Source organism: Fistularia commersonii, chromosome 6 (genome assembly GCF_037954325.1).
Source record: "Fistularia commersonii isolate RoL2024-O1a breed Wild chromosome 6, RoL_Fcom_v1.0, whole genome shotgun sequence".
Taxonomy (NCBI): domain Eukaryota; kingdom Metazoa; phylum Chordata; class Actinopteri; order Syngnathiformes; family Fistulariidae; genus Fistularia; species Fistularia commersonii.
In genome coordinates, this window is record NC_141289.1 from 1,975,215 (window position 1) to 1,988,057 (window position 12,843).

The 12,843-nt window shown below is 43.9% G+C and overlaps 1 protein-coding gene across 2 annotated transcripts in view; it reads right to left on the reverse strand.

Annotated features, from left to right (window-relative positions):
* Positions 1 to 12,576, reverse strand: part of pde9aa (phosphodiesterase 9aa) — a 48,268-nt gene extending 35,692 nt beyond the window's left edge. Inside the window, exons 1-2 of one of the 2 annotated variants that reach the window (XM_086147716.1) lie at positions 12,254 to 12,576; positions 1,277 to 1,347 (exon numbers count right to left, since the gene is read on the reverse strand). In XM_086147716.1, coding sequence (XP_086003842.1) covers positions 1,277 to 1,347; positions 12,254 to 12,316 — 134 coding nt within the window. In that variant the 5' untranslated portion in view covers positions 12,317 to 12,576. The remainder of the gene's footprint in view (positions 1 to 1,276; positions 1,348 to 12,253) is intronic. The other variant, XM_086147717.1, reaches the window with a different exon arrangement.
* Positions 12,577 to 12,843: the final 267 nt, after the last annotated feature.

Consider the following 12,843-nt stretch of genomic DNA (forward strand, 5'->3'; position numbering starts at 1 on the left):
GGCCTAAAGGTCACCACTAGGGTACCAAGAAGGAGGGAGTTCCAGTAGTCCAGACATGGGTGACTAGTGCCTGGATGAGTATCTGCGCTATTCACCCTCTCATTCAAGTGCCATGTGAATAAACTCCAGAGGCCTAAAGGTCACCACTAGGGTACCGGCATGGAGGGAGTTCCAGTAGTCCAGACATGGGTGACTAGTGCCTGGATGAGTATCTGCGCTATTCGCCCTCTCATTCAAGTGCCATGTGAATAAACTCCAGAGGCCTAAAGGTCACCACTAGGGTACCAAGAAGGAGGGAGTTCCAGTAGTCCAGACATGGGTGACTAGTGCCTGGATGAGTATCTGCGCTATTCACCCTCTCATTCAAGTGCCATGTGAATAAACTCCAGAGGCCTAAAGGTCACCACTAGGGTACCGGCATGGAGGGAGTTCCAGTAGTCCAGACATGGGTGACTAGTGCCTGGATGAGTATCTGCGCTATTCGCCCTCTCATTCAAGTGCCATGTGAATAAACTCCAGAGGCCTAAAGGTCACCACTAGGGTACCAACAAGGAGGGAGTTCCAGTAGTCCAGACATGGGTGACTAGTGCCTGGATGAGTATCTGCGCTATTCACCCTCTCATTCATGTGCCATCTGGAAGCATACAACCATTCACCCTCTTGTAACTATGTCATTTAACTATTCGCTCACTCATTCAGAGACCAGTCACCCTTTCATTCACACCAGTATGGACAAACATCCGCCCTCTCATTTGGGTGCCAAAAAAAACAGCACCATTCACGCTTTCATTCACGATTATAGGCACTCATTCACCCTCTCATTCACGCGCCATTTAGAAACATACAACTAGTCTCCCGTTCATCCACGCTACTAGTCAACCTTTCATCCACGCTACTAGTCAACCTTTCATCCACGCTACTAGTCAACCTTTCATCCACGTCATCAACAAAACATTCACCCTCTCATTTGCAACCATACATAGAGACAAAGGACCCTTCACACACTCGTTCATAGATCTGTGCAATTCAGGCCTTGGACACGTCGCGTTACCCGGGAACCATGTTCGGCATCCACGAGTGCACGTGTGTGTGTGTGTGTGTGTGTGTGTGTGTGTGTGTGTGTGTGTCAAGAGTCGCTTTAACGATGAACCCATTTTATCGATCCTTCACACCAACAGCTGTTTTTACAAGTAAAAACATCGATTAAGATGTAGTCCTCGTGTGTGTGTGTGTGTGTGTGTGTGTGTGTGTGTGTGTGTGTGTGTGTGTGTGTTACCTCGGCACACCCACGGCTGTGCAGAACAACTCCTTGATGTCACACGGGCTGCAGAATCTGCTGAACACCACCTGGGAGGACACACACACACACACACACACACACACACACACACACACACACAAAGACAAACAAAAGGCAAAAGTCATAGCAGGTAATCAATAATCAATAATTATGCTTGACATTAAAAAAAAAAAATCTAAAAAAAAGGGGAACACACACACAACACACACAAGGCAATGTCATAGGGGGTAATCAATAATCAATAAGTATGATTGGCATGAAAAAAAAAAAATCTAAAAAAAAAGGGGAACACACACACACACACACAAGGCAATGTCATAGCGGGTAATCAATAATCAATAATTATGATTGGCATAAAAAAAAATTCTAAAACAAAAAAAAAAGGTGACGACACAGAAAGTCCAACTGCTAACTCTTCACCTCAAAAACACACACACACACACACACACACACACACACAGACAAACAATAGGCGATGTCATAGCGGGTAATCAATAATCAATAATTATGATTGACATAAAAAGAAAAATTCTAAAAAAAAAAAAAAAAAAAAAGGAGACGACACAGAAAGTCCAACTACAAACTCTTCACCTCAAAAAAAAAAGATAAAAAAATAAAATATTTAAAGCACTTAATTCTCCCCCGGTCGCACGAGTTGCTGGAGGCAGCGTGACGTCCCGTGTGTTGCCACGGCAACAGCGAACTCACGACACGGCGGGTGAGAGGAAGACGGACGCCGGACATGAAAAACAGGGAAGGGGGGTTATGGGATGAAAATTCATTCACACACACACACACACACACACACACACACACACACACACACACACACACACACACACACACACACACACAACTGTGTGACAAGACAACTAAAAAAGCAATCTAATAGGTTACAGTTGATGCAGTGACTCTACTTATTAATGCAATAAAACCAATTAAATCAAAACAAAAAAGTCAAACCACATGGTATAAAATAAAATGAAAAAAAGTTAAATGAATGACTTGAAAAATTATAAAAAAAGAATTAGAAAAAAAAAAAAGTAAAAACAGATGGATGAAATGAAATATATTTAAAATGAAATCAAGTTAAACCACAAGCCACATGGAATGGAAAAAAAATTTGATAAAAAAAAAGTTAAATGAATGAATTTAAAAAAGTTAAACCAGATGAATTAAAAATAAGTTTAAAAGGAAAAAAAGCAAAACACACACGTTAAATGATTGAGTGAAATTAATAAAAAAAAAAAAAGTTAAAACATATGGAAAAAATTATGTTTAAATAAACAAAAAAAACAGATGAATGAAATAAAATAAATGATAAGGAAACAAAAACTAAGTTAAACCACATGAAATAAAAAAATGAAATGAAATAAATAAATAAAAAAAACTCAAATAAAATTGAGTCAAGCCAAATCATAAATAAAAATAAATTGAAATCAAAAACCAGATTGGATTGGGGAAAAAAAAAAACAAAGGAAATAAAATAAAAATAAAAAAAATACAAAAAAATAAACAGATCAAAAAATAAATAAATGAATAGAATTAAACAGTTCCTAAAATCATGTAGAAAAGCTACAGGCGGCCCGACAGCTCAGAGACATCAAACTGCGGCTCCAGAACTAGAAGAAGGTCTTAAACCTCGCGAACAAGTCACATGACAGGAAGTGATGCTGCCCTTTAAACAACCAGACGCTAATGGAAGCTTCGCGGGGCGCCGGCGAGAAAGTGGAGCAGCAAAAAACACTTGTGACCCACATAGATAAGGACATTTTTTTTTTTTTTTTGCATGCGATGGGCTGAAGTTCCAGGATGACATGCATGTGTGTGTGTGTGTGTGTGTGTGTGTGTGTGTTGTTGCAGCTGCAGGCATTTTCAGCTGACTTTCGGCGCCGGAGGCGGAGCTTGACCCAGACCTGTCAATCATTGTCACGAGGAAATATCCGACCGTTCGATCCCTCGATCTCACTTTGCGTGCACGATTATTCGTTGGTGAATAATTCACCCTTTCATTCGCACGTCACATTCTAAACAACTATTTCATTAATTCGTCAATTTACGGATTGGTTTATTTACATGTCCTACGGTGACATGCGACTATTCATTCATTCATTCATCATATAAAGTCAAACAATCCTCTTTCACACGTCATGTAGAGGCAAAAAATTCACCCTTTCATTCGTTCATCGGGTAAATAATTCACCCCTTCATGCACGTTTAGAGACAAACAACTATGTGCCCGTGCATTTATTCGTCGTAAACAACAATTCACCCTTTCATTTGCATGTCATATGGTGACACGGATATTCACCCTTTCATTCATTCATCGTGTGGAGACATGCAGCTATTCATCCTCTCATTCATTCATTCATTCATCATAAACAAATGTTCACCCTCTTTTTCACTCATTCACTCAACATAAACAACAATTCACCCTCTCATTCATTAATTCAATCATCATAAACAATTCACCCTTTCATTCATTCAACATAAACAACAATTCACCCTCTCATTCAATCATTATTATACAATTCACCCTTTCATTTATTCATCATGAACAACAATTCACCCTTTCATTCATTCAACATAAACAACAATTCACCCTCTTTTTCATTCATTTATTCGTCATAAACAACAATTCACCCTTTCATCCATTCATTATTATACAATTCACCCTTTCATTCATTCATCATGAACAATAATTCACCCTTTCATTCACTCATTATTAAACAATTCACCCTTTTATTCATTCAACATAAACAATTCACCCTTTCATTCACTCATTATTAAACAATTCACCCTTTCATTCATTCAACTTAAACAATTCACCCTTTCATTCATTCATCATGAACAATAATTCACCCTTTCATTCACTCATTATTAAACAATTCACCCTTTTATTCATTCAACATAAACAATTCACCCTTTCATTCACTCATTATTAAACAATTCACCCTTTCATTCATTCAACTTAAACAATTCACCCTTTCATTCATTCATCATGAACAATAATTCACCCTTTCATTCACTCATTATTAAACAATTCACCCTTTCATTCATTCATTATTAAACAATTCACCCTTTCATTCATTCATCATAAACAATTCACCCTTTCATTCATTCATTATTAAACAATTCACTCTTTCATTCATTCATCATGAACAATAATTCACCCTTTCATTCATTCAACATAAACAAATGTTCACCCTCTTTTTCACTCATTCACATAACATAAACAACAATTCACCCTCTCATTCAATCATTGTTAAACAATTCACCCTTTCATTCATTCATCATGAACAATAATTCACCCTTTCATTCATTCATTCATTCAATCATCATAAGCAATTCACCCTTTCATTCATTCAACATAAACAATTATTCATATTACATTGAGTAAAACAACGATTCATTCTCACACAGATACGCCACCATTCACACTCATTCCCCGGTGGACCAACTAGAAGAAGCGGTAACCTCGCGCTGCACCGACTGTAGACTGCTATGAATGATTAAAGAATCTAATATCTCGCCCTCTGCTGCTGCTGTCGGAGAAGTTTACCCTCGGGACTCCCGAGCGATCGCTTAAATAATTAACCCACTGAACTGCAAGAAAAAAAGAAACAGAAACAAAATGGGATCAGCTGTTTTTGTGACCCTGAGCGCAGCGCAGAGCGTGGCAGCCGTCTGCAGTCACTTCTCCACACATATGGAGGTGGAAATGAAAAAGACTTGGGCTCCAAGACTTCTTGAGTGAATGCACGATTCACTCTTCGACAAGAATCACCGTTTCTCAGTTGGTTCACCTTATTTGTGCGCTTGACGTGAACCTACACTTGGAACGACAGCAAAGCCCATACAGACACTGGGGTTTGGGCTCGTCCTGCAATTTTAAAGCGCTTCACACTAGGTAGCATTCACTCACTCTCACAGCGATAGCTGCAGAACTGCATACCGCAAAGCATACCGTTAGCATACCCTTAAGCATACCCTTAAGCATACCGTTAAGCATACCGTTAGCATACCCTTAAGCATACCCTTAAGCATACCCTTAAGCATACCCTTAAGCATACCGTTAAGCATACCGTTAAGCATACCGTTAAGCATACCGTTAAGCATACCGTTAAGCATACCGTTAAGCATACCGTTAAGCATACCGTTGGGAGCAACTTGGGTGTCAATGCCTTGCACAAGGACGCTTTGGCGCGCAGACAGAAGGAGATGGGAATTGAACCGCAAGGCGCGCCAATCCCCAAACTGCGCCAACAGCCGGGAATCGGCCGACGAGAATCAAAATTCGTGTCTTCCGGTCTCTGCTACCCTTGGATCCTTTTTCCAAGACTTTTTTTTTTTTGTAAAAAGTCGTAACAAAAATATTCACCTTTAACTGAACTTTTTTTTCCCCTCGACTTGTCGGTTTAAAAAAAAAAAAAAAGAGACTACAGTCGGCAGACGTGTGACAGCGGCGGCGGCGCCTGAGCTCCCACGGGTCGACACGCCACTCTTCCGAAATGTGAGACCCGGCGCTGCAGACACCAAAGTCTCGCCAAGTACAGAACTGAAATAAAAGTTCCTGTGACACCTGACGCGAGACGGAATCAGAGCGGGGAAAGTTTGCTCGTTATTATTTCATTTACCGCCAGACAGACATCCGAACTTTCTCCGCGAAAATTCCGTTTTAAAAAATAAATAAAATGTCGACGTACGAGGCGAGAAAGCCCCGCATTTCATCAAAGATTCGCTCCGACGGGTTTGCAGAGCCCTCAGGTTTTACCTGAACCAGTTTGCCGAAAGCGTCTTTCTGAAGATGACATGTTGACTGCTGATAGCGGGGACCTTCTTGCCGTGGTAACGCATGTTCTGTCATTATGGGATGGATCAGGATTTGCTCGATTCATGAAATGGATACAGCTGGTGTTAGCGCAAATCACCTCGAGGTCGGGAAGTCCCTTGTTCAATGCGCGAAATGCCCCGAGGCTGATGGCGATAATAAAGGAACTGAGGCACTTTGGCCTACAAATTTCATTCGTCCTTCAACTCCGTGGGTAGACTGCAATATTCGCTAACAGAATTATTTTCCAGCCCCTAAAACACGTTTTTAAAGCTTTAACTTAGTCGCCCCTTTAGCCACATCAGCTGTCTTTAGCACATCTTTGCTCTTCAAGATGGTACAGATGGTTGACTAAACACCAACACCGCTCTCACGTTTAGCTATTATTTTCTTCTTCTGGCTCAACTGTAAGCACTTTTAACCTTTTTGGGAGCCACAGTGAGGGCTAGCTTACTGAAAAAAGCGTCATGAGGCGAACGCAACAGTGAAAACAATGAACGACCGCCGCTATGCAACACCACCACACGGTGGGAAAAGTGCAAGGTTGTTTGCATACGTGTTCAGGCACCGAGCAACTGCTCACAGGTCGATTCAAAACTTTTTCGAAAACTTCTTGGGTCGATTTGTTCGCGAGTAGTCCCTAAGCTAAGGTTCTGCTATATTTCTTCCTCTACATCTGACCATCATCCAAGCAATAGTAGGGAAGCAGTACTCCCACTGCCGGTGGCGATGCTGAGCGGCGAGGAACGGGTCAGGAATCCGACCGATGTAGATATCTCAGGGTAACAGGGGACACGACAAGGAGCAGAATCAATCAGAGGGTCCTGAGATTGGAAGAGACTGTTTTCCAGATGAAAATACTCCTACAGCTCCAAGATGTCAGAGAAGCTTCACTCCACAGGGGGTGGCCATGTCGTTAACTTCGGATCGCCTTTTCTTCACTTGGTCCTTCTGAAAGTCTTGCCCACTAGGCAGATCAGGGGCGCAGTTCGGCACACGCCCCAAACCATTTCAGCCCCAAGTTAACCGGTGTGCCTTTTTGCAAGGCTACCCAGAGTAAAGGTGAGTTCACAGTCCTGGTGACAAAGATGGAATTAAAAGTTGCACTGGCTACCAGTAGCTGCCAGGATCAAGCACAAGACCCTGACCCTGGCATTCAAAACCACCTCAGGAACAGGTCCAGCATATCTGAACCAAATGATAACACCTTATGCTCCCGGCAGAGAGCTGCGTTCCTCTAATACAAACCTACTAGCGGTACCTTTTGCTCGCTCTAAGCGATCTCAGGCAAAACTGTTCTCAGTTCTACTACCTCAGTGGTGGAACAAACAAGACTAGCATCATCTATCTCAACCTTCGAGAAACAGGTAAAAACTTTTCTCTTTCAGGACTTTTTACTGCGCTGATGCTTGAGCTGCCCCAGATCAGGTTAGGCACCAAGTTAGGCTGTAAGCTGGAGCCTACCCCAGCTCTCATTGGGTATGTCCCTATTTGTGGCCCTGTGATTGACTGTCCACTAGTCCAGAGTGGACCACCCTTCTGGCGACATGACAGCTGGAGTAGACCCCAGCACCCTTGCGACCCTGAGCATACGATGAGCGGTACGAATGAGTGAAGTCACAAAGAAGGCCCACCTGGAGTTTCACCTGCACTCCCAAATACAGAGAGGCGAGCCATGTCTGCTGTTATTGATCACCGGGAGAACAAATCACGGGATGGGAGTATGGGAAGAGAAGAGCCACCCTTGAGGGGGCGCCCCCTACAGCGTGAGGCAGAAATGATGGACGCCGTACAGCCAGCTTCAGCCTGAATCCCATGCTAAACGGAACAGTAGTCCTATTTCACAAATGCAGTACCCAACGCTACTGCGGTAAAGAAGTAGCTCTATGTGAATAAAGAAGACGTTCTGAGCATGAGACACCATGACAGAACCCTGTGTACAGTGTCTAGTGGGACGACCCCCAGATTAAGCTTCCATGCTATGCTAACAAGTGTGTAAACCATCGTTCTGTAGGACCTGTGGGAACTCTAACCTGAGTCGGTAGGTTTCTTTTTCCTTCTGAGACTCAACCATAACTCGCCCCAGTTTCGGCATGTGAAAATATCCATACGAGTGAACGGCATACATGTTTTGACAGATACACACTCTGGGGGAACTCCATAAAGAAGACTAAAGCACAATAAATGCAAAGATCCACTCAGGTATAAACATCTTTTTATGGCCTTTTATGAGCTGCCGTTCCTCCTGCGTCGGCTCGCCAGTGCAAACAGAGTTTTGGCTTCGCTCCTCCGGCTCCAAATGCTCCGGCCAGCATCGAGCCTTCAGCAGCAACAATGGAACAAATCATCTGAAATGTACACCGGCCTTGACTAGCTATGGCTGATTATGAAAGTTCAAGATGGATCGGGCTGTTTTTAAGGAGTCCTTTGCGCAGCGGTTTGAAATTGTCTTTGAGATACCCAAGATATGTCTAGCTTTTATCCGAGTAGGCTTACCGGGGTGCGGTCATCCAAAAGTTAGCAACTTTGTTTATCCTTTTACTGACAGGGCTCTCCTGGGTCACCTCAATTTGATATCCTACTTCAAGGGTTGCCTATTTTCTCAGCAACATCACTTTTCAACATGAGCTTAATTTGAGTTGGCTATGTTCCGTTAGCTAGCAGAATTTAGCTAGCTATCATTTACTTTGGTTAGAATTAGTCTGATTCTGGTTTCTGTAAAGGGTCATTGATGCTCAACATAACATCTCCATGAGGACATACGTCCTCTGTGCTCATTTCCTTCAGAATCCGGTACGATTAGGGGAAGCTTGCAGAAACATAGCTAAACGCAACACATTGAGCAGCACAAGTGTGAAAGGAACAGAAGGATACAATATGGCAGCGGTACAACCGAAATACTTTGTGCTTTCGGACAGCTGAGGAACCAGGACATCAGATCTTAGCACCTAGCATTTAGCTCATATTCTGACACAAGGTCATTCCACAGCTCCACAGGAACTCATGTGAACTAGATGCTTGGTAATCGGTGGAACGCATAAGCCATGCCCTTTACCAGATACTTCTAGTGGACCGCTGAGCGCAGGTTCAAGACACCATGTCTGCTCAGCTGTTTTCTTGCAACTAAATGGACAGAAGCCGCAAGAAATGGACCGAAGAAGAGGTCCAGTGTCTTCTCAACATTTTTGCCAAAATAAGCAAACGCACCAAGCTGAGCAGTATCGCCAGAAATCATGGGGGGAGCAGTGTTACCAAGTGTGCTCAAGTGCAACCAGGGAAAGGAACAAAGACCAGGAAGACAACATGGCGTCAGTAGAAGAACCAGACAGAAGAATACTCTGTCCAACGGAAGCACAAGCCGCCACCGTCCATTGCGCTGCCTCTGTCTCTGAATGTACATTATCTCCAGCTTCTTACTGTCTGGAACAGAACCTGGCACTCGGAAGGGAACTCTGAACTCTGCACTACCCTCTAGCGGATGTATTGCCAAACAAACAAGGTGGCAGTGACATTTAAAACAGACATACCTTTTTACCCACAAAGCGTTAGCATAACTGAGCCTTTAGCCCGACATCTGTGTCAATGACTGACGGCTAAACAAACAGTTTGCCATTCTGCATTAGCCTAGAACATCCTGGTTACAAATCGTGTCCGCCAGGTCGCCGGCACCATTGAATGTTTGACAGAAAGGTCGCGAGAAGCCGACCCCGTTTTTAATTTGCATACATTTGATTTAATTGTGGACTCGCTGCAACTCTGGGAGATTGATCCGCCTGATAAAAAGCACGTCCGCTCAGAGGCTCGGAGGTACGGGAATACGCTCGTTTGCATGTTAAAAGCGTTTGGAAGTTGGACTCCGGGTTACTCTTCAACCACAGCGGCGCCCCGGTGGGACCGCCGGAGAGGAAACAACTCTTATTCAAGCAACTTTTTTTTTTTTTTTTTTTTTAAAAAAAGTCTGATCAAATTAGATTTCGCAGACCGTAATCGGTCGCTAACGCTAACAAGGGGTGAAAACACTCGCGCGAAAGGCGGTGATTCATGCACATCTCGCAAAGGACGATGTTTGGCCTATGGAGCGCGTGAGAACGTCCGCTAGTAAACAGCGAGGTGACATTTCCACCGGGGGGTTTCGCAGGCCGTTCGATGTGATTCGCTGCAAATCGCCTTCCCGCTGATCCCTGTCGTGTTTACGGCCGCCCGGAGGGGCGAATATGCTACGTCGCGCTTCGGAAACGCTCCTCTCTTCCTCCTCTGGTGTCATGACTACACATCAGAACAGTGACATCTGTCGTGACGTGGAAGTCACACATCTATTCTTGACGAATTCATATCTAATTTTAGCTAAACACCCTTTGCTCGCTGGAACTACACAGCCTACATTAACAACTCCCGCTTCGAGTCATTTAAACAACAGTAGCCCCCTTCGGCACTGGAGGGAGTTTTTGCAATTCCTGAACCCTTTTCAGGCACGACACCGTTTGTCGGTACATCGGAACAGCAGAAGAACCAGCGGTCGTGGACCTCAGCTCCTTTTAGCATCGCCTCCAAGGCAGGGTCTATCGGAACTCATGTGATGTTTGGTACGATTGGCTAGCTCTTTCATGGCACTTTCATGCTAAGGGACTACTAAGGTACCACCAGAAGTCCTAGGGTTTGGGGAGTTGCGCCGTATGCTCAAGTGGGACCACTTGGAATCAGGAAAACTCAGTTCCTGTCACCATTTTAGCTCCTACTCCCTTGCAAGGTCATTTTACGGTTCCAAAGGAACTCCTATGTGTGATTACCAGATACTTCTTGGGGACAACAGGGCGCCAACTACAAAATCCGACAACCTCGAGCAAAAGAGAAACAAAAAGGTCCAAGCTGTAGGACTTGGACCTACAGAGGGGGTTCCCACAGAAGAACATAAACATTTTGGCCGAAGAAGTTAGCTAACGGGGAGGTTCTTCCGAGTGCAGGGAGAAGATAAAAACACTCCAACCATCTGATGGTCCGTCATTATTACTCCATGAACACTGTGGCTTCTTCTTCTTCTTCTTCTGTGGTAAAAAAAGGCTCCCTGGAGGAGGCTACTTCCTGGTATGAAGTTCGAGCTGGGCACTGTTTTTGTTCGTATGGACTAAAAAGTACTAGTGAGGTGGATGCACGGTACTTTACTGGATGAAACAGAAGATTTAAAATTTATTATTATTATTATGACCCAGGATTAGTGCATTATCTAAACAAAATCGCATCTATATTTTCTGGTCATTAATCAATCGGAAGCGGCGTTGCTACAGAGCCACAAATCTCTCTTTGGAAACTGGAGACGTGTTTGGAAATGAGTCAATACACTGCTGGGGTTGGTAAAACACACACACACACACACACACACACACACACACACACACCTGGATCGCATCGGTTGTGATGGTTCAGCCTCGTCAATGACAAGAATCACTCAATGTTAAAAACATCAAGACAATAAGCGTTTTGGATGCGATTTAAATGTTTTGCACCTTTAAATGCTTTGTTATTTTTATCAGTTACAGCCGGGTGATATTTGGATAAATCAGTGATGTTTTGGGAATAAAAAAAAAAAAAAAAAAAAAAAAGAAAATTTGTCAGTGGAACCATTTAAACCTTAAAAAAAAAATTAAAAAAAATAAATAAATAAAGTGACACAGAATTATTACTATATCGAAGCTTTGTATTGTTAAAAAAAAAAAACCATTCGAGACATACAATCCTGTTGATAACTTATTTGAAAAAAAAAAATCAAATTTAGCTTTCATCAATATTTTCTTGCAGATTCACAAAAAATATAACAATTTTGAAAGCCATTTGTATTGTTCCCACTGTTTCAGACTGGATATAAATTGTCATTCCCGAACCCAAAAGTGGCTGAAAAACAATTAAAACCCTTAATACTTGCAAAAAAAAAAAAAAAAAAAGGTTATTTTCCCGATTATTACGACATTTCACTGAAAAGCATGAGAAAACTGTTCGATTTCTGTTCTTCTGGGGAAAGTTAAGAAGGGCGGAAATAAGGATTAAAATCCAAATAAAAACAAAAAAAAAAAAAAAAGTGTTTCTCCGCTGGAGTGTGTGTGTGTGTGTAATTCCTCCGGACTTCATACCTTCTGGATCCTGCCGTCCACGTCCAGGTAGATCACCCGGTAGGAGGACGAGGCGGAGCCCATGGTTCTTCTCCCCCTCCTCCTCCACCTCCTCCCCGGGCTGCCGTGCGTCCCTCGGCGGCTTGGTGCTCGGCGCCGGAGGGGGGAGGAGGGGGCCGGGGCTCCCGGGCGACACCAGCCGGCCCCGGAGCCTTCCTCCCGGGGAAGCGTCGAGCGAAACCCCGCGGAGGTTCGGCGAGGAGGATCCCGCCCGTCGACTTCGCCTTCCGTCCTTTTTGTCCCTCCTCCCCCTCCGTCGTCGTCGTCGTCGTCGCCTCGCGTCTGTCCTCGCGCTATCTCCACGCGCGGCATCTGATAAAGCGCCGGCCGCGCGCGCGTCCCCGCCTCCGACATCCAGCGCGGACCTCCCGGGGTCGCGCGCGCACCCGCGCGAGAAAAGTTGCGCGCGGGCGTCTCAGCCAATCACAGGCAGGTGCGGCTCTTAGAGGGGCGCGAGGACACCCCTTCAATCACTTCCTGGTTGTTCGAGGAACGAGCGCGCAAAGATACCTCGACTTACGAGCAATTCAGGAACATTGAATCTAAACTCA